Here is a 23,498-nt window from a genome sequence, read left to right on the forward strand (position 1 = left end):
CTGGAAAAGGACAAATTAGTTAATGACCACTACAGCATGTGACCCAACCTTAACAAATGTTAAGCATCCCCTGCTTAACTTGGTAAGGTCAGGTCTCACAATAGGCAGTCAAATCTGACAGCACTGGCCAGCTAAGACAGTGGCAGAATAAAAAAAAACAGACTTGTTTCTGCCTACTGTCTATACCAGTAATGTGCCCCTGACTTACTGTTATAAAATTAGAAAGATTAGAAAGAAAAATTAGAAATTAGAATAACAGGATATGTGTTTGCCTGCATTGTGAATTCAGTCTTCAGTAAGTTGTCCGAAAACCTCAGATTTTACAAGAAACTGACTAATCATGTGAGGCAAAAATCTGGACATTTGGAGAAAACCTGGACAGCTGACAGTAATGGTAAGGTGAGTGTAAACATGCCACGCTGTGTTACACTGTCTTTCTGACAGTGCTAGCCAAGTACTTTACATCTCTGAATGCCGGTAAAACACATTTTTTTTCTGTAACTAGTAGTACATGGTGCCTAGAAAACTCCATGCACTGCAAATGAGTGGGTCTCGATCATAATCTTTAGTTATGCATTCTCAACTCTAGTGTCAAGACTGAAGGGGAATTTCTTGGCATCCATGTCTCAAACACATAATAAGCAGGTTATGATCAGCTGCCCAATCATAATCTTCTATATTACAAATGATGCTAGGCAAATGCTTAACAAATGGCAGCAATACTTGCACATGTACACACCAGCCATCTATGCTCAGAAGGCAGCAGCAGCTGCAAACTGGCAAACAAAAGACAGAAAAAGAACAGTCTGGGGCAGCAGGCAAGAAAAAAATGTCATCCTCATCCAGAACCATAAAAAGGATGGGTCACATACCTCTCAGCTCTCCAGCTTTTTGCCTTATGTTTTTGTTGTTTTTCAAGCAAATCATTGAGGATTGATGTCACTAAATGATGACAGACATTTTAGTTTCAGATGTCATATCCTTCAGAAAATGAATGCTAATGCAAAATCAATTGTTCTAGCAACTTTCCAAGTTTATAAGAGCAATAATTAAAATCTGTCCCTATTTTTGAGCCTGCGACTCCCCATTATTTTTGTCTTTGTCCAAACTTCTGGAAAAATAAGTGGTTGAGCGGTATCCCTGGGGCAGAGGAGGCATCTGCCCCAGGCTTCATTTTGTAGGAGGGGGCCAAAAGGTTTGACAGCTTTGACAACTTAATGTTGTCATCAAGTGATTATAAACTACGTTAGCTGCCAAAAGGAGAAGGCACACAGCTCTTGAAGAAACATTTATTATCCACAAATAAACTGATAAGCACTTTCATTCAAGTAACAATAATTAACTTCTTCAGATAAAATTGAAAATAAGGCCCAAAGCAGTCTTCTGATCGAAGAATGATGTCATTAAACCCTCCCATTTACATTTCTTAGAGTGCTAAAGTGCTATATAAAGTGCCATTCAAACTGTATAAACACAGTAATCTAAAAATATCAAAATATTCATTCACTAAAACCTTAAAATGTACAAAAAAATTAACTTATTAAAAATAATACAACAAAAATAAAAAAGAAAAATTAATAAAAATTAAAATACCGATTTTCATTGAGATGTTAGCATATACACAAACCTATATGAAAATAATAATGGTAGTACTTTATCTAATTAAAGCTTTATGCTTAAAAATACAACTGATTGAGCAACAGTCATTTACGCTAGGCCAGTTGCAAGCATTCAAAAATAATTGTCAAAATAATTATTTTTCCTCTATTACCAATGCCCAGGGACCCCGTTTCATGCTAATGTTGACCTTCTCTATAACCAAGTATTTGAAATGGTAGTTAGGGTACATGTGAACATGTTTTGCTAATGCATTATTTAGATGTATTCTTTTTATATCATATTCATATTCATAAATTCAGTCCCGTAATCTGCATTCCATTTTGCCTATATAAACAGTCCTACATATACAACTCCTTTGGATTCACAGTTGTATCTACCCTTTATCTGATACTCCTTACCACAGATACTGAAAGAGTCACCGGTATTAATATATTTACAATATGGGCAATACCCACATTTTCTTATAGCGGGGCTAAGGTTGTTATTACAAGCATTGGTAGTATTATCGCTTGTCATATTCTCTAAAGTAGTTTTAAAGTTCAAGCCCCTATGGTATATTATGGTAAAAGGCCAGATTACTGAACGTGATTTTCACGAGATGACAACATTGAAACCTTGATTTCCTGATCACGAAAGTTTTACCAGCATAAGTAAACACTTGACCAAAATTTCACAGAAACACATCACAGTATGTACAAGTCACCTAGGTGGGGGACTACACCCCCCAACTATATATACTAACTCCAGGATTGCACTACAGTGAGGAAAAGGGCATATTTCCCCATGCTGGGCAAGTGTTTACTTACCCTGGTAAAACTTTCGCATTCAGGAAATCAAGGTTTCGATGTCATTGTACAAAAAAAAAATTTTAAAAATTATATATATATATATATATATATATATATATATATATATATATATATGTGTGTGTGTGTTTGTGTGTGTCACAACCTACATACCAAGTCTTCCGGACATGCGCATTGATTGCTTCTTGGTTTTAAAGTTTCGTCTTTCTTAGAATTCGTAGTTGTGTTATTTCCAATGTTTTCATCTCGTGTTTATGAAATTCGATCTTATGGTATTTCAAACTATAGAAATAGATCTATACATATATATATATATATATATATATATATATATATATTTATAGAGAGAGAGAAAGAGAGGAAAGAAGAGGTCTTGAAAATCAGTAACAAGTGAATCTACAGAGCCACTCTTCTGTTCGTAAGCTGGTGCAACAGTTTCTAAACAATGAATTCAGATTACTACCACCACTTGCATTCAACCACTGAGTCACAGGTTAATCCAAAAGTCTTCCCATGGATCTGGCTCTCAGAATCCTCAATGTGTTTTTTAATATCATTACATAACGAGTAATAAGAGAAGAAAATGCCTTGCTGTAATTCTGGCAAATACACTTTTTGTCATTCCCAGAGCACTTTCATTTGTTATACAGGTAAGAAAAATGTTAGAATTTCAAATTCAACATCAATTTCAGTTTTATTAAAGTGCTTTAAGCACTAATACATAAATCAAATTGATACAGTACGTATAACACAATGATATGAAATTACTAATGCTGAAGGTTCTCTAAATATGATACACAGATATGTGCAAATAATACTCTAGAAGTAATAATTAAACTATCCGAAATGCCACACAAATCTTTACAAGCCAAATTGCCTCAAAAGTCAAAATGCAACATTACAAGACAAATATATAACAGTAACAAAGTAAATTACAGTAGTACAATGGAAAATTTAAACATATCAGGATAACAAGCCAAGCTGCCCTAAATTAAGACAGTATATAAAAAGGAGTACTGGCTATTTGTTTCTAAAGGAAACATCAGTTCACAAAATAGCAGAGCTTGCAAAATAACAAAGTCCAAATAGGCAAAAGGCAGATTCCTTGCATTCTACTACACCTGAATGATAGTTGGATGGATTTGTATCACACATGGGAACGTTCCAGATGCAGCTCGGTGTCTGTGGAAAATATTTCCCAACACTAAGAACATAAAGGCTGAGATCAAGGCCAGCACTCATTTGGAGATGCACTTTTTTGTTTGTTTTATGGAAATATTTCTTAAAGATAAACGGCTACATGCTACAGCTGTTTGCAGAAGAAAAACAGAAACCAGAGAATATTGAATCTATTTAGAAGATTGCCAGTATCAGAACAAAAATACTAGCAGAACGAGAACACATTGTAGGAACTGCAGTAAACTGAAGAGCAACAAAAAAGTACCCAAATAAGCCTACACTATAAACAATGATTTATACTTTGTAGTGCAGGTAACAGCGGCGGAAGACTGAATCCAGCAATTTAGCAATGCTTACCAAAGATTTAACACACAGTTTAAAGCAAAATCAGTACTCAGAATCCAACAGCAAAATAAAAAAACAAAAAAAAGTCCCAAGTTTCCAAGATTTGTCCGAAGGCAGTCAGTTGCCACCATCTTTGGACTTCTTGTTCATCACTAAAAAACATAAGTGTTGAGTAACATCTGTCCAGCATAGTAAGAAGGTCACTTGGATTATACTACCTACCAACGTCAATGTATATCATGGCCCTTTCTCTATATAAGTGGTTCCTATCTCGGAAGTTTGGTTGGCTGTTTCAGGTTTTGTGGACAGAGGCATCATTCACCCTTCTATAGTTTGCAGGATCCACATTACTTTCCAAGGATTTGTTTATGAAGGGCTTGTCAGATACTGTTACTACTTTTAAATAGTTTTATTTAAATAAATTGAGTGCAGTCCATCCAGCCTAGTTGATTTATCTGTCCTATTTTTGTTTTCAGTACTTTTAAGCATTTCTTTACTGTGAATGTTTCATACTGTGCCCAACAATTACACCTCCTTTAAACAACAGCAGGAATCATCAGAGACCAATTCTACTACCCAGTGAAGATAAACAGTCTGCTGTACATCCGTTCCTCCTGCTGGGACACACAATGTTCCATGATGTTTGGCTGACTGTTATGTCAGTGCTGGGAATTAGAGATGCCATAGTTGGGTAACATCACTTACCAGTTCTACAGCGTACAGTACTTGAGGAAGCTGGCTTACTTAAAATTCATTTAATGTATTTATGCAGGACAGTTCCTATTTGAACAGCTGTGTCTGACAAATAACAAACATCCTGAAATTTTAGTAGAAAAATATTTCCTAATTTTCCCCTAATACCTGCACAGAAGACTTGTTTCCTATCTGATACACCTTAATATATGAAACAATAGAAACAGCTCATGTTCTACAAGACTGATCTTTCACTTTGGCAAAAAAGTGAAATCCAGGCCTTTGCACTAGCTGTGACCATGGCTTGTCGTGCAATATCCCACATTTTCAAAAACTAAATGGACCACTTTGGGCATCTGAAAAAGTGGCAACCTTAAATGTATTATTTGTTAACCAGTCAAGTGAACATGTCCTCCACAGATCCTTTTAAACCATGTCCTCCACAGATCCTTTTAAACCATGATTATAGGCATAAAGGATAAATCCAATATGCACTGACAGTTTAGAGTAGCCAGTCAAATGGCATGTTTTTGGAAGGTGGTAGGAAAATTGATCAGTCACACTAAAGTCACACAGACAACGGAAGAATGCAAACTCTGCAAGAAAAATAACTGGAGGTTATGACCAAATCTCAGATTCTGGAGCTGTACAGGAGAAATATTTCTGTATATTTAGTAAGAATAAATCAATAAAACTGCTAGTCATATCAACCTAGTATTTGCAGAAAGGTATGGATAAAAACCACAATCCACAAGAAACCACAACTTACAGAGGGATACAGAGACTATTATAAACTGGACAGTACACTACATAGCTTATCTTTTTTAACTGTAGCTGTTATACTCCTTAGTTCTGATTATTTTCTGTAAATGTGCACGAGAACTGTTATGATAGCTGTTCACTGACTTTAGAGTAATACACTGTATACATTACCTAAAACATAAATCTTCATGCAATTCCTAATAATGGAAAAATATTTAATTGACAAATACATACATTCATCTGTTCTGAACTGTTATTGTTCTTTAAATTTGACTTAAGGTTCAGAAACATCACGCAGCTACGAACCATACTTCTCTCACCCATCTCCACAAGTGCATATTACATACAGCACTTGCGGTGTGTACCACTACTGCAATTACAAGAACAGTATGGGAAACCCAGCAGATAGAACTGCTTGCTCTGTGGTAATCTTACTGTAATGCCAGTGCAATGATACAGATAAACATCTCCAACAACACAATGTATGGAGAGGACTTGGGAGTGCCTATGGCATAAATAAAGCACAGTCCTTACTCTGAACAATGCCTCATTTCCTGTTTACCTGTGTCCCCAAATCCATACTCAGTAATAGCTGTTGGTGCAGAGACCATCACTCAGGCTCTTACAGTTATGTAACAACATCCAGAAACCTCTGGAAAACAGACTAATCTGCTAGTTATGTTCTTAGGTGACAATACTAACAGTGCAGCTGTCAATGATACAGAATTAAGTCGCAAAATTTTCAACAAAACTCAGCAAGAGTTCACACAGGCATGCTGAAAGCAGACAAAGCACTGTGGAGACTGACTCAGAGCCAGGAAATCATGGTTCTCTCCCTGCAAAGTGATTTGCTTGTAAGTTCCTTTTTCCTCTTCACAATTCAAGACTTCTGGCTATAAAAATGATTAGTGAAAGGAAAGGGAAATGCTAGTGTTCCTCCTGGGACACCCTAACTGAACTGAACATAAACAATAAAGGAAAAAATGTCTGCCAGCCCTGCGGAATAGAACGGAGTGGACTGTGATGAGTGGGTCAGTTATAAATATGGCTCTTTAAGTATTCTTGGCATTTTGTTTTATTTTATTTTATGCTTCATGAGAAGGAGTACGATGAGGGGGATACCTACCCTACGCACAGCTAGCGTTCTTCTACATATGGGCATGAGTTCACAAGTGCAGGAAAACACTGAGGCATAAGGCACATCAATGCACAGCCATGAAACATAAAGGTTTAACTAATTAAATATATTACTTTTATTAAGTGCTTGCAAAGCTATGTAACTGGGGTACAGGTAACAGTAAATGTCTTTCCAAAACTGTTTTCCAATAATTTTTAAGACATGAAACATTCAAAAGTGGTGTGCCTGTATACTTTGATTTTAGCTCACAGAATGTTGTTTTTTCTCTTATCTCCCTTTAATTACAAGCTTGGCTCAAAGACTGTTATAACAAATGGATTATAAATGGCGAGGAATAAAACAGGAAAAAGGGGAAAACAAGCATTATTCTCTTCAATTTTTTAGGGGGACACTTCAAAGTATGTGCAAACTGAAATAGACAAGGTTAATTTATTTCACTATAAAGCGTATGCTGTTTCAATAAAGTTGAACACAAGCTGACTCTTAAACATTTAACAAGGGTTAGGGAGCTTGTGAGAAAAGACGTGAATGTGTTCATTTATTTTATACTGCCTGGCAGGCTTATTTTATGCAGGAAAGCTCCCCTTGTCTTGACTGAAAAATAAGAACCGAGAATGACTACAACCATCTGAATGGACCCTGCTTTGGTATCAGATCCTGACAACTACATCTCACAGTATGTCACTCCCTACATGGGTGTACAAGTAAATTCCCATAAATTTCCACTTTCTGTACTTCACCGGATGTTGCACTAAAATTATCAGTGCATGACAGTGACATACATTTTACAAATGTTAAATAATAATAATAATAATAATAATAATAATAATAATAATAATAATAAATGCTGCTCAAAATCAGCAGGATATTGCTGGAACTAGCTGCTACAACACATACATGTAATTTGTGATACAGTGTTAGGCACTGCCCAGATTCCATGCAAATAGTAAAGTGTTCCTCCAGGGGGGTTGTTTTACATGCCGTTTCATACAAGTGCTGCTTTGCAGGAATTTGTTCTCAATGGAGCACATTTTTGGTTTTTAGATTTCAGAAGTAAATTATACCCACCTCACATTAGATCACCTACCTAAAACTTGGTTATTCACTGCTCAGGTCCCAGCAGGAATTATCATTGACAGCATTATAGACAATGCAAATGAAAGCTTAACTGTACTGACTGTACTCTGGATACAGTATAATATAATAAATAAGCTGTTGAACTGTGAAACAAAACACCTCAGTTTAAATCCAATCAGTCTGCAAATAAATACTGTGCCATTCCAATGCATTTATTTAACTTTCATGTGTTCCTAGGTCACCTTCTGAAACAAAAGACAAGTGCTGCCAAACAAAATCAAAACAAATGTCCTTATTAGCAAACCCTGTAACACATTCTACTGGAAAAATATCTTGTGATAAATGTCTGGAATATCATTTTCTGTATACACAAAATAACTCAAACTGATGTTTCAGAGCTGTGAAAAGTTCTTGTAACTGTTAGAGCTTTACACAGACTGGCATCACAGAGAAACAGCCAGTCCTTCTGAGGTCACGTAGGTTGACTTCTGTGTAAATGCTCTCTGTTTTGAGTGTGGGAGGTGTAAAGCACCATTAATTTTAAGTGACAGAGGTGAAAAACAAAAGCACAGATACTGTTATGCCAGTCTCTGTTTTTTTTTTCAGAATGATTGTAATGTTTATAATAATTACATGTCCACTGAAAAATGTGTGCTCATATATGAAACTTCTTTTTATACAGCCAGTTTCAAAGTAAAGTATACAATTTATATTTTGTTGTGAAATCTGCCTCCCATTTTCCCTTTTAATTTATATCATGTATTTACGTACATACAGCATACTGAAACAAACAGCAGTCTGTGCATAATTCCACCCACAAAGAAAAGTGTATAAACTATATGACATGCTAAAAAATATCAAAGGCAAGTGAAAACATAAAAATCATGTACTGGCGAGTATGCCAGATATTTCAGTGATGTATCATTTACCTCTAAAAGACAGACTTGCTACAGGATCACTCTGTCTGTCTCCCTTTTCCACATTTGGAAGATTGAAAGCTCTTTGCAACCAACACCGCAGCATGTTCCAACTTGATTAGAGTTTGGTATTTTCCAGCAGATATCAGATAACAAAAAAAATATATATCCAGTGACTCTCAGATCCAATCCATTGGACAAAAGCTATGAATATAAAAGAACCAAAGGTTCACAGAGTTCTGTGGCCACTGCCTGTAGTCTGACTTGCTTCCTCCCAGTTACATGAAGAAATTTTCTAAAGGATGCTCAGCAAACCACTGAACTGACCGTGATTGCTTGGGAGGCTCCACCTACAGGTAGTGTACTGTACTCGGAGAACAGGAAACCTTCCCAGAATGAATGAGCTGCAAGTCTGTATTCATTATGGAGAGCAACATCATGGGCATAACACCATAAATCCTAAGGGGGTTAATTGTGGTATTAATCAATAATTCTTTGTTTCATATAATGCATAAAATCCCAAGCAGTTTCATGTTTTTGCAGTTCTTAGTTTATCTAAAGTTTATATTTTGATTACTACTGCGTTGGTTTGCCAAATTAAATATGTGAGAGTTGAGAATAATTTGTTTAACAATCTTATACTCTAAGCAACTTATGTCACTGATGCAAGTATTCAAAAGCTACAGGAAATAACAGCCTTATACTGGATGGTGATTAATAAATAATTATTTCCGTGTGTGTGATATTATGCATAAACAAGATAACATACATACATACATGCACAAGCACGCAGACAGACACGCACAAAAACATGTGCATGTACTCACAAAGACACAACAAATCAAAGTCAGCGAGTATATGAATTCTGTACAGAGTACAATGGCTTTTATCACTGTATCACTTTCGCTGCTGCAACTGAAACCATGCCCACACAGCAACTGAAACACACCCCATTAATTTATTTATTATATCTCTAAAACTGTACATATTAAACTCAACAGAACTATGGAAAACAAATAAATCAACAGATATGTTATGCTATGCCACTAAAGCCCCAAAACTTTTATAGCTCATTCTAATTAATAAAACTGTACTTATTAAACCTTACATAAGTACAGAAAATGAATAAACTGAATAAAATAAATAAAACATTACAAAAAAAGCATTATTAAAATTAAACAGACGCAAAGATCTGTAGAATATTTAGAAAGGAATGCAGCTTTAACACATTGAAACTCATGGCTCGAAATTTTCACAGTACCAGTCAGTATTTTCAGTGAAAAAGTATCAAAATACTTAAATGTAATGCTGAGCTGATCTTATCTGAAAATATGCATTAACACATTCCATGAAAGTTACTAATGGTTATATTACTGTAATTTTACAAACATTATCACCTTAGATTTACATTTAAGTACCCGATACCAAGTATAACATCTCTGATTTAAATTCAATTGAGCTTTTAATGAAAAATGCTACATAAATGAGCTGTACAAATGACCTGGTTTCAGAATAACTGAATGTACTTCACTACTATGGCTTCCTCCAATTCTGATGATTTTTACTGCATCAGTGAGACCATTTTCACTACCACTGCATTCTTCCAGAATTTCAGAATTATACCCCAGAAGAAGTCATGAAAAAGATGTGGGTCTGCATGCTCAATCCAAACTCATCAAAAGTCCATTGCCTGGAAGTGCAACGGACAAAACTGCAAGAGAATAACTGGGGTGTTTAAAAACACTTTCTTTGAGAGGAGCAGAGTACCTATATGGATGCTTGTGAGGTTGATCCAAGACTGAGCCAGCCAACTGCCAATGATTAAGGCTACAAAGCATGCATCCATAACACCCAAGATGGCAACAGAATGGTATCACTTCCTGAGGGATGTGTGCACATGGAAATTACTGCAAGAATCCATGCAGTTTGGTGGTCCCGGAAAAGTTTCAGAAATAGATGAAAATATGTTTGTGAAGGCTAAGCATCACAAAGGACATCAGTTAGCCATTACTGACAAATAGGCGTTTAGCATTTATAACAGAGATTTGAAAAATGGTTACATTTATTTTGCATCAAGTAGAACTGCTGGCACCCTGATTCCTTTCATCAAGAAGCATGTCCTTCCAGGGACAACAATAATTTCTGGTCATTGGGCAGCATATGATATGCCACTACTTCTTCCAGGCATGAATTACCAACATTTAAGAGTAAACCACACACCGCCACTAGATTGAGATACTGGTGTCTACATGAACGCTGTGGAAGGGATGTGGTCCAGGGCAAAGAGAATATTTAAAAGGATGAATGGCAGCTGTGTGCCAGTGATCTACCCTACCTAGGTTCATAGGTTCATAGGTTCAGCACTATTGGGCTATCCCCAGGGCATTAACGGCCTACAAGCTAGCCATTTTAGGTTTTACCCCGCCTTTAGTATGGGGAACTATACCCATTATTTTGCTGTGCTCTCCTCTGTGACACTGAGGGAGGTATCTGGGTATACTATTTCTGTGGTGAATCTCTCATTTTTTGCTTCAGTCGCTCTTGAACCTCTGCCTGCCATATACGGTGCTCTGCCTCACATATATTCCACTTTTAGGGAGTCTATTATCAGCCGTGGAATCGAGAATCCCTCCTCCCGTCCTATTAATAGCCGGTGTTTAAGTTAGTCTCCATGTTATTCCCTCTGAATGATTTTTTGATATCTGCTGATTTGGTGGTCAAAGTAATCATTGACATGTATGTTAGGCAGTGTTGCAAGGTGAGCCTCTGAGGCAGCGATGGCGAGAGCATAGAAACTGCGGAGTAGAGTCTTTCAGAACGAAGCATTGAACTTTTGTGTCAGATACCTTTTGGTGAGGGTGGCAAGAGTCATTGGTCAAGGCAGTGTGGAGAAGCGTTTCGAATGATCTAGAGTATAATCAATGATATCATGATATGTATCTGATGAGTGATGAGTATAGGGAGACTATGACCTCCATGATCCTAGATGAGATGAGGTTCATCAGCAGTAAGGTGGTCTTAGAAACTACTTCTACACTACTTTCATCGGCCGTCGACTACAATATCTTTTTAGGGTCAACCAGTGGACCTGGGTCCCTTGGCCATTCTGTGGTTGCCTTGTTTTCCCACAGGGGTAGGGGTTGGTAACCTTGTTTTAAAGATATCTGCATTTTGGCATTTAACTTTTGGCCATGGCTCACGCCACCAAGCAATCCATTTCAGTTGTCCATTTCTGTGAGACCCTTGTAGATGGATGTGTTTTCTACTATAAGCCCCAGTTTGCGCTCATCTCCCAAACTTTGTCCCAAACTTTGTCAGCTATAACCTTTGCTTGTTGTTGGGGACTTCTGACAAAGTCATGCAGTAAGCTGTGAGCGACTGTGAGTCTGTTTCCGTGGTACACCACTTGTGACAGGTATTGAGTCATCACTCAGCCAGTTTGCAACCCCTGTTGTCGCTGTATGGACCGGGTTTTTCCTTGGCTTGTGTTTCAATGATACCAGGATGGAAGGTATTGAATATTGGTGATCCAAGTTTTGTATTGAGCTGTATGGACTGCCTTTCCCATGAGCTGAGCTGACTGCCTTGCCTTAAAACATCAATGGCTTTTGACTGTTTCAAAAAGTGATCAAAGTTTTTTGGAGAAGATGCCTTTGACAAATTGAAAGAACTCATGGATCCAAAGTCTGCAAAATTCTGTGCATGTATATGACCATTGAGGTGATACGTGCCCTCCATGGCTTTATCAGTAAGTAACAGCTGTCCTGGGATTGGTAATTTCAGGAAGGTAGTGGAGGCACCGCTTTGTGGGGTCAGCAGGCAGTGTGTTGCAGTCGCCAAAGTATGACTAGCGGTGACCAGAGGTAACCATATTGTTAGTGGTCTTAGCTAGGGGGGGGTTTATCAGGCGCACAGGATGGTGGACACGGGGGGGCAATTCATGCTGTGTGTGTGTGCTTTGTGTTTTGCTTTGGAAAACAGTTTTTTGAACCGTTTGAGATGTTTGGGGGGAGGGATAAAACGTATAGATATCTTATCTACTTTGGTTTGGGGTGGACCTCTTTGCAGTCCTGTCCACCAGTGTTGCAACATCTGTAATGGTCATAGGACCAGATTTCTCCCATAGTTCTTGAGCTGATTTTATTGCTTATTCTTCGGTTTGAATCTTTTAGCTACTAAGTTTTTTATGATTGGATTTTATTTCTTTAGCTTTTTTTTTTTTGTATAGTTTGCAAGGATTGTTATACTTTTGGGAGGTTTTTACTTATAGTACCTCTTAGTGTCTTACCTTTTAGGATTTTGCTTGATCCTTTTGTTTTCCTTTTGATTTGGCCGCCTTTGTTTGTCTTAGCTCCTTGGGCTTAGAGCTTGCCTTTGGTTTGCAGTAGTTTTCTTGAGCCTTTGTTTTTGCTGGTGCTGCCTTCCTGCCGCAGGGTCTGGTACTGTTTTCTGCGTAAGTGAGGATCTGATTCGGGGTACCTAGGGGCAGGTGTTTAGTCCTTTTGTTGATCACTGTTAGTCTTAGAGAGGTGTTAAGTGTTTGTGTTTTATGTTCTTTGGTGTGGTTTTTTAGTTTTCTCGCTGATCTGTTTAGGGATTCCAGGGAGATTTGGGTTGGGATCTGATCTCACCAGTGAGGGGTTCACTTCGGATTGGATCATTGCCAGTGAGTGTTGATGATGAGATCAATTATGGAGTGTCTCTTTTGGGGGGGGTGTGAGTTGTTAGTGCTTTTTTTTTGGGGGAGAAAGAGGGGTATTGTTGGGCAGGGGTGTTTGGAGCTAGGTAGTGTGTCTGCTATTTGGGGGGTGGGTGGCACTCACCTGAGTCATATCAGGGTGGAGATGCATACATTTGGAGAGGGTGATTCCTTTGGGAGGCATGGAGGTTAACATGTTTGGCAGTTGTCCGTGCTTTGCAACTGATGTTGAATAGCAGGTAATGTGTGATATTGTTGCACCATTGTGGAGCATTCTGCATCGTCTGTTGCCACCAGTCTTGAGGATGTGGTATCCCTCGATGGCATTTTGATACCCACTTTGGCATTAAGTTATTGTCCGTGGTTTTGGGGCGGGCAGAGGTATAGAGGGCAGGTGCTGGGGTGCGGGGTGCTAAATTGACACAAAGCCGCATTTCTGAGGGCCCACAGAAGTTACCTGTTACGGTGTTCTGAGGCCATGGAAGAGTGCGTTTCATTTTGGCATTTAGGCTTCTAGGTGAGACTCATCCCTAGATGAGTTTATGTGGTGGAATCAGTTTGCTGCAAATGATGACATTGCCTTTGAAAACATTTTATGCCACATCTGTGACTGTCAGCAATGACTGATAAAGAAAATTAGAAGTAAAGTTACTGTACATGTTTTTTGATATGCCATTCTTTTTAATTGCCACTTTCTTTTAAGTCTAGATTAGATGTGACTGTATTTTACATGCCATGATTTGCCAAGTACCTTTTTTTAAGTTTACAATGATGAAATAAAAAAAACATGCACAAACAGCATATGGGTTACTGTGATTACTTTCCAAGTATGTAATACTTCAGCAATATTTTCCATAATTCTGCAGTGTCAGTATTGATTTTCCATAGTAAAGGTTTACTACGTAGTAACAATTTATTTTGTTCAATTTCTGTAGTTCCATAGGTTTTAATAAGTAGTGGTTTAATAAGTAAGAGCTATGCTATTTGTTTGTTGTTTTCATATTCATTGTACTCGTTTTCTGGAGTTCAGGAGGGTATAATCAGTAGTTTTAATAATTACGTGTCCCACTTGCACACTCAGTCAATCGAAAAAGGAACACCTGTCAATCAGAAAAGGAATGCCCACACCTGCACAAACCTTGCCGGGGGTGGGGGGTAGTCAAATACACGATATCTAAGCCACGGGTTTTAATTTGGAAATGCACTTATGCAGAAGTAAGACAAAACATATCCACCCTAGACATATTATGATCTGTGTACTTTTACATCCACCTCAACAAATCAAGATTACAGCCTATTAATTTAAACATGCTTTTGCCTAGCTTTTATTCTCTTTTTGCACTGTAATGTCTACGTCTTAATACCAAAAAAGAAGAAAAAGAAAGAGAAGAGGAAGGAAAAAAGCTCCCTGTTTACTTTAATAATTTATCATAGACAAGAGCAACTAAAAATCCTTTACTATAAAATATACAATATATATTGTGAAAAGTTTCACAGAAGAACTGTTACGAAACATATTGTTTTACTTGCAGTTACCCCGTGTCGTTCCAAACATTAACGACATTAAGTGAAGCAAGTGTCTTTCAGTTCCAGACAAAGTCAACAAAAGTCCACTCTTTCCACTTATTTTTATGCAGCCATATTTCGCACGTGTGCTTGATGCTGTGCAGTCTTGCATTTATTCCCCAATCCATGTTGCCGGTCTTCTTCCTGTTCATCTCCATCTCTCAACTCTAGATTCCAGTTCAGTTCCACATTGCTCCAGATTTTTTTGTTCAACTCCTTTCCTTTTCTCTGTCTCTCAAGCATTTTCATTTGGAACAGTGGAAAAGGTTTCACTGGCAAAGGCTCTCTGTGTGTCTTGTTATCAGAAGAATGAGAAGCAGAGTCCCCTTCTGCTTGATGGCTCATTTTTTGTTGGACAAACTTTTGTATTTCCTCCTTAGCCTGTTCCACATCAAAGAATGACTTTTGACCCCCCCCCAGAAAAAAAATATTCTGAAGACAACCTGAACAGCAGCTTGAATCTGACACCTACCTATCGACAATCTCTGATTACTGGAATACATTTGTTTCTCTTCTGTCTGGTGCACAGTGAATAATCATTTTCCACAAACACTCTGCTGTCTCTAACTTTTAATACTTTGCCCTTTTGCCACAGTTTTGTCAGGAATAACTATTTCTGCTGGTAAGTTTGTATCTTTATTAATAAAGTTTTCGCTGCTTTCCCATGGCAATATTTGGAGCATGCACACAGTGTGCCCTTTTAATTGACAGTTCTTGCTATTGAATACTAATCCAGTTGATTTTTTGGGCCTTCATAAAATTGCTACAGTCTTTTTATTCTAGTGCTCTGTCAGCTAATTCGGCCATTTTTGAAACACCTCTTCTTGAGCAGTCTCATCCTCAGCCAGCCTTTTCTTCATATCAACCTCTGATTTTTGCAGTTTTAAAAGCTCATCTAAATATCTGTTTAAAGCTTCTTCCAATTTCCAGTCTTTGTTATTTTAGTCAATATACTCCTTCAGTGTTTCATTTACTTTAATCAGCTCTGAGCACATTTGATTAATATTTTTCCCTCTAGCTTGGCAGCAATGTCTTTTACCAAAACTGGAGCTAGAACTGTTTTTTGCTGAACAGCTGCAAGATTCTTCCTAGTCAGTGTTTTCTCTTCACTTTCTCTTCTCCTCACCGTTTCTAGTTGATTTTCTTAGTTTCTTCTTTTTGGGCATCCAGGCAGTGTACTTACTAGCCAGTAAGTGAATTCTACTCAAATTGACAGTATCTCTTAGTTTCTATTTACAGACTGTGAGAGCTGAAGTCGAGCTGTTGATCAGTGTGCAGCCATCTTGGAAGTCCCAAACACTCCGCTATCTTTTCTAATTCTCTGTCTTCCTCCAACTCTATCTCCTGGTGGTCTAACCTTTCCTCTTTCAGTGCTATAATTTACCACTAGTTACTCAACTGCTGGCCTTCCACAGTACTTCAAACATCAGTGTTCTGTGTCTCAGAGAATTACTACCATTTCTAGTGTTAACACTGAAGCCTTCTGAAACAAATTGTTTTGCTCTTTTAGAGAGATGCAAGCCGGGCGCTTACTATTGCCAGTGTTTTTCAGTTCCTGACTGTATGCATTATGCTCTCAGGATGTCAATGACAATCTGAAAATAAGTCAGAATGTGGCATCTTATTTTCAGTGAGGTCCTACTTCCATCTATTTCCCTAGCAGATGAAACTACAGGGTTAACAATTTCCATCACTTACTTGTAGTCACTTGTATTTATTTGTGCCAGCAACTGAAACTGTGAACTCAAGGGTCCGGGAGATACTCTGACAAGTGGACTGTACTTTTCAAATGTTATATAAAAAGTGCGTAATGTTTTCAGTGACTGGAAAACAAAGAGATGTCAGCTTGAGGATTATTGCTGGTGTAAGTTTTACTGAGGTACTTAGAAACTGGCAGGATAATAGGATACAGGGAATGACAGAAAATGGAATCCAAAGTAATGAAGGTGGAATTATAAATGGTATTATAAATGGTATATTACTGGGCTTATTTCTACAACCAATGTGTTTTGATGTCTATAGGACTATAGAAAGGCTAGATAGAAAGTTTGCTTTTTTTTGTAAATTACATAAAGATGTTCAACAAGGTTGTTAATTAGGCAGTGGTAGGGTTACAGGAGATATGCCAAAGTTGCAAGAATACATATATGAGTGGTGACTTCAGTTTAATGAAAGAAAGTACAAGATAATGTACATGGGTTGTAAAAGGATCTACAGGATGGGATGTGAACTACTAAAAGCAACAAAATGTAAAAGTCATTACACTAGGCATAAAAAAATTGAGACCCAATAAGGAAATCGGGTAGGGGTCCTGCTTACAAGGAATCGCTAGTAAAAAACATGGAGTTAGTCTATTACTATGCAAAAAGCTAGTGAATCATCTGGAATATTGGGCATGGTCCTGGAGACCCCAACCCAGTGGGTGGGGGTACTGGCAGAATGGAGGCTATGCGTGTGTGTGTGTGTGTGTGTGTGTGTGTGTGTGTGTGTGTGTGTGTGTGTGTGTATATATTATGTATATAGTATAAAAGAAGACAGTTGAACTTAATATGTATGCCTAGGAAGAAAAGAGAGAAATAAGGAACATGAGAAAAATGATTTGTGTTTTTCAAATGAGCTGAGCTGAAAAAAGCAGTACAACTTCAAAAAGAATGTACATGATGTTGTGATAGGAGGTACTGCCAGCTATGTCGGGAGAAGCAGGGCAGTGGATATGTAGCATATGCCAGCACAGCTAACTGGAATTTTGCAAAGAATTATATGTCATTTGCATATCAAAATGATTTGTACAGATGTTTGTATTGAAAATGTATTTGTAAAGCTGCTTGTGTTAAAAATGTATCAACAGTGTGCTCTGCTGGGCAATAAAGAAATGTACATGCATTACTGTAACAGTTTAAAGGTATATGTTTTAACAGAAGATACAGGAAGAGAAGAGGTTAAGTAAGCCCAGTCCCAGCTATCTTTGGAAAATAGATAAAATTAAATTAAGCCATAAAGATTTTATCTTACAGTTCTGATTGCAGCCAGAGACAAAATGTCTGTGAGAAGCCTGGCTTAGTAGCTCTGTAGGAGAAGTGGTGAAATTGCTTTATGACTTCCAGTAGCTGCAGCAGATCTTAGCAAAGGTGTGTGTGTGTGTGTGTGTGTGTGTGTGTGTGTGTGTGTGTGTGTGTGTGTGTGTGTATTAATGAAACATAGCTGCTAAATCCTGGAAGATTCTAGCCTGGAAACCAGAAGTCAGATGAACGGATGTGATGTCATCCTGTAAGCTACTCCAGAAATAATATTTAGAAATTATATTAAGAAGTCTCTCAGTCAGACTGAGCACTCTGTTTTTTTTAATCCTGACATAGAAAGATCCCTCACCTACTTAATTTTGCTTTGCTCTAGTAAGTGAACCAGGGAATAGTAACTCTTTAGATTAGTCAGGAAAATATAATGAGATTTGTTAAGTACTGTTTTCTGTACCTGTGTGAATCTATTCTTCTGTGTTATTTTAATATTTCATGTGGTTGAAACTCTGGTGTTTACTATAAATAGATATTGCATATTTTCATGTTCTATTATTATTTATTAATAAATATATTTAAACTTTTCACTGTGGCTGGTCCTTTTAGATAATATTTTAATCTTTGAGAGTACTTATATGTATTTGGTGATAACCCTGGCCATTCCTGAAAGCCTGGATGTTTGGTCAACATTACCATTTGTATTAGTATTAATTTCACTCATTATAATTGGGTATCCTTGCAAGTAACTGACTGCTGGCAGTGAATCTACCTTACAGTCTGGGCAAAGTTGATAGAGTGGGTAACCTGTGCCAGCCTTTCCCAGGTGTGGGTGTGTGAAAGTTAAATCTCAAAGAGTGTGTGTATCGGCTACTTGGAGCAGGGAGATGAAGCACTGGTTTCACAGACAGAGTGGTGCAGAACTTGGCTTAGACACTCGGCTGAGGACTTAACTCGCAGCTGTGCCACTGGGGAGCCTTACTGGGAACTTGGGGAGAGACAGAGAGAGAGAGAACCGCAGACCCTGGGCTGAGTGTGTTCCCTGTGTGCTCTTAAGGGAAATTGTGTTTGATGCAGAGAGGTCTGCATCTGAAAATACTGAGCATATCCATTTGTACTCCAAGTGAATGTCTCTCTCTCTAGTGTCAGTGGTGAGGATTCAGGCTCCTTGATTCCTGGTCCAGAGAGAGGATGTCAAACATGAGAAAAGGGAATACAATCAAGGTGAGGAAGTACTTTTTCAATGTCTATAAATGCACAGACAATCAACAATTTAAAGAAGTTTATTTTGTATCGCTCTGTCTTTTTTGTCACTGCTGCCTGACAATCATCTGGAAAAGTTATGAAAGCAAAGTTAAAAATGCAATAAGAATACTTCCAAGATGGCTGCACACTGAGTAATAGCTTAATTTCAGCTCTCACATTGTGATAACAGAAAGCCAGAAAAGAGAGTAATTGAATTTGTCTTTTGGGGTAATTTTCAGTTACTGGCTAATACGTGCACTGCCTAGATGCCAGCAAAGAAGAACTTGGAGAACTTGAAAGAAAATCAACCACAAAAGATGAGAAGGAACACTGGCTGGGAAGAATTCTGCAGCTGTTCAGCAAAAAGTAGTTCAAGCTCCAACTTTGGTACAAGACATGACTTCCAGTAATCAAGAGAGAAAAAAGTCAAATGTGCTCAGAGCTGATTAAAATAAACAAAATACTGAAGAAGTATATCAACTCAAATAACAAAAGGCTGGACAAAATTGAAGAAGCTTTAAATAGATATTCAGAGTAGCTGATAAAATTACAAAAATCAGAGGTCAAAATGAAGAAAAGGCTAGCTTAGTATGAGACTGCGCAAGAAGAGATGCTTCAGAAAATTGTAGAATTAGAGGACAGAGAACATAGGGAAAACCTGAGATTTTCTGCGATATCCGAGAAACTTAAAAGAAGAAACTATATTAATTTTATGAAAGCACAAATAAGCAACTGGACTGGTATTCCATAGCAGAAGTTGTTAATTGAAAGGGTACATTGTGTGCATGCTCCAAACCTGACGATGAGAAAGCAGCCAAGACCTCTAATAGCACATATGTAATCCTACCAGGAGAAAGAGTTGAACCTGAAAAAATGTGGCAGAAGGACAAAGTACTAAAAGTTGAAGACATTAAAGTGTTTGTGGAAAATAAATACAGTACACCAGGCAGAAGAGGAGGAAATTTATTCCATTGATCAGAGCAAGTTGAGAAGCAGGTGTGAGATTCAAGCTGCTGTATCCAGCTATCTTCAGAATAGTCGTATAAGTGGCACAATAGGTAACATACTCACCTGTGGTGCAAAAGGCTGCGGATTCTACTCCTACATCTGGTAGATTGATTACTGAAACTGCAGTGCATATAAGGGAGGGGTGCCATACACCTGAGTATATCGTCCTTCAGATGAGATGTTAAACCAAGGTTCCATCTGCTTCAGTTGGTAGCAGCTCAGGTGGTTGTAAAAGATCCTGTCAGTAGGGGTCCTTTATTGATATACAAAAAGAACTCTTATTTACAACATATTTCCATATTTACAAATATTCATAAATGTACAAATATATAAATATATTTACATATATTCATAATTCCTTCTACAATCATACTACATTTTCATCCCTATTAGATCCCCACTCCTTTTTCCACAGCCACTATCTGATTTTACTTAATATGTCAGCTTTCTGTGTGGAGGCATACGTGAATGGGGCGTGCCTTCGTTGAAGGTTGTGCGTCAGGGCTGGTAACCCGGTATGTAAAAATCCACTATAAATCATTAGCAGATAAGGAGTTCTGATGTGGCGACCCCTAACTGGGAAAAGCCGAAAGACACAAACAAACAATTGTTGCTAAAATCCATTTACCATTAAACATAATTTTATTTACTCTTTTATTCTGATATAAAATAACTTTTTATCTATTTTTTTAACAAATTCTTTATTTCTATTCTTATAATATCCAATATTCATATTTAATCATATCCATATTTATTTTATCCACTACTTTTATATCTTAAAAAAATTACATAGAGTTTCCCATTACTTTTTTATTCTTATAAATTTCAAAAACACATGTTCCATAGTTTCTTTTTCTTGATAATGTAAACATATTCTGTCATTTTTCTTTTAATATGGCATATTTCCTTTTACTTGTAATTTATCTATTACTAGTCTCCACACACACAAAAATATGGACATTCTACTTTCTGATTACACCATTTGCTTCTTATTTATACAGCTTTACTTTTTTTCATCTGTTAAATTTTCTCATGGTTTTACATTGTAATGTTCTGCCATTACATGCTTATAGCGTGTAATGATATGAGATAGTGCCATCTGTGCCAGGGAGAGTAGGGCAGTGTATGTGTAACATAAGCCAGCATAGATAGCCGGAGATTTGTAAACAATTTTGTCATTTGACTATCACACTGATTTGTACAGATGCTTGTGTTAAACAAATGCATTTGTAAAGATGCTTGTGTTAAAATGCATCAACAGTGGGTCCTGCTGGACAGTAAAGAGATATATATGTATGGCAGACAGTATTATTATAACTGATTAAATGTATATGTTTTAACAGAGAATTCTAGAAGGGCAGAGGTTGATCTCAGTCCAGCTAATTTTGAAAAATAGGTTGAAAATTAAATGGGTTTATTTACGTCATAAAGATTTTATCTGTCAGGTGTGACTGCAGCCAGAGGCAAAAATGTCTGGGAAAACCAGGACTAGGAATCTTGCTGTATTGTCCTTAGTGGTGAAATAATTGCTACCCTGGAAGGGTGGAAGTTTTTAAAATTGTTTTATAGCTTTCAAATGTTGCAACACATCTTAGCAAAACTCTGGGTATGTATTGTAAAAGAGTCAGGTGACCAGATGCGATGTCATTCTATAACCACCACTGAAATTATTGTTTAGATATTAGTGTGTGATATGATGGATCTCTCTCAGCAGCACTTTTTCAGAACCTGACAGGAAAGATCTCTCACAGATATCTCACACAACCTCACACCACATCCTGCCTTGCTGTAGTAAGTAGCTGAAAACTCATAATTTTGCCTTGCTGTAGTAAGCAACTTGACTAGGGAACAGTAATTCTTTAGTCAGTCAGGAAAATATAGTGAGATTAGTTAAGCATTGTTTTTCTGCATCTGTGTGGATCTATCCAGCTGTGTTATCTTTTAAATCTCCTGTGATTGAAACTCTGGTGTTTACTGTAACTCGATATTCAATATTCTTATGTTCTCTATTTTATTATTTATTATTAAATATCTCTATACCTTTCATTGTGGCTGGTACTTTAGAGAATACCTTTTAATATCTTAAGAGTACTTATGCTTATTTTAGTGACACTGTGGCCGCTCCTGAAAGCCTTGCTGCATTGATCAAACTCTACCATTTGCTTTAGTATAAATTGTACTCAGTGTAATTGGGCACCCTTGTAAGTGCCTTAGAGAAGCTGACTGGTGGCAGAGTAATTACCTTATAGTCTGGGCAGAGGGGCACAGGTAGTAAATTTGTGCCAGGCTTTCCCGTGTGTGTGTGTGTGTGTGTGTGTGTGTGTGTGTGTGTGTGTGTGTGTGTGTGAAAATAAAATATCCATGTGTGTGTCAGTTACTTGAAAAAGAGACACAGAGCTGCAAAGTGGTCAGTTTGGAGTCTTGTTTGGGGTCTAGAGACAGAGAGACAGAGAGAGAGAGAGAGAGAGAGAGAGAGAGTACAGCCCCAGGTCTGGATTGTGCTCCCTGTGTGCTCTTAAGGGAAACTGTGCTTGATGTAGAGAGCTACATCTGAAAATACTGTGTGTATCATTTTCATTCCTTGTGGCCATCCCTCATTTGTGTCAGTGGTGAAGATTGAGGCTCCTTGATTATTGGAGACTATCACACATTGGTGGCAGCTGGGTCAGACATTAATTGAACTTCAGTAGCCTGTGGGCAGTTGTCAGTGAAGGTGTGTGTATTCTCAGCAGCCACAAGATAAACATACAGAGCTTCATTTTCACAACAGTTTTATTTATTTTTGTTAGTTCAGTTTAGTCAAGGAAAGGGGACAAAGATGTCAGCAGAGGATTATGGCAAGCGGACAAACAACCAGTTGGCCAAGGTGTGCAGAGCCTAAGGACTGGTGCAAGCCAACCTGACTAAACAGGAAATGATTTCAGCCTTAACTGCAGCTGCAGCATGGACCAGAAACCACAGACAATCAGTCTGGTGATAGGGATGCGCACTTCAGAAACAGGACAGTTCACCTTTTCTTCAGAGGACTTAAAAACCTGTCTGGAGTTAAAGAGACTTGAACTGGAGACCAAACACTTGGATTTAGAATCAGCAGAGAGACTGTGATGTTTGGAGGCCGAAAAAAAGCATAAACAGTGCCAACATGAGAGGGAGATGCTGACTCTTTGTTAGGGTCATAGTGGTAATGGGGAAGGGAATAACCGAACCCCAGAAGGAATAAAGGTCAGTAAATTTCTTCCACAGTTTACAGAGGGTGATAGTTTTGATAGTTTTATTCATATATTTTAAAAGAGGACGTAAACAGCATAATAAGGGCTCTGGGTACAGTTCCTGACCCTCTTATTCCATAGTAAAGCTGTCACTGCTGCTTTTAAATTGCCTGATACTGATTGTTTAAACTATGATAGAGTTAAACAATGTTTATTGGAATGT

General features: G+C 37.7%; 1 protein-coding gene across 5 annotated transcripts in view; it reads right to left on the minus strand.

Annotated features, from left to right (window-relative positions):
- The window catches only part of DYSF (dysferlin), a 3,914,743-nt gene that overhangs the window by 3,423,093 nt on the left and 468,152 nt on the right, over positions 1-23,498 (minus strand). For 4 of the 5 annotated variants that reach the window (XM_044064063.1, XM_044064061.1, XM_044064062.1 and 1 more), the window contains exon 1: positions 8,550-8,799. The exons of the other annotated variant lie outside the window; for it this stretch is intronic. In XM_044064063.1, coding sequence (XP_043919998.1) covers positions 8,550-8,643 — 94 coding nt within the window. In that variant the 5' untranslated portion in view covers positions 8,644-8,799. Of the gene's footprint in view, positions 1-8,549; positions 8,800-23,498 lie in introns of those variants that run through there. 5 annotated transcript variants of the gene reach the window in all.

The sequence above is a fragment of the Protopterus annectens genome, chromosome 2.part2 (assembly GCF_019279795.1).
Source record: "Protopterus annectens isolate FY-2018-M chromosome 2.part2, PAN1.0, whole genome shotgun sequence".
Lineage (NCBI taxonomy): Eukaryota > Metazoa > Chordata > Ceratodontiformes > Protopteridae > Protopterus > Protopterus annectens.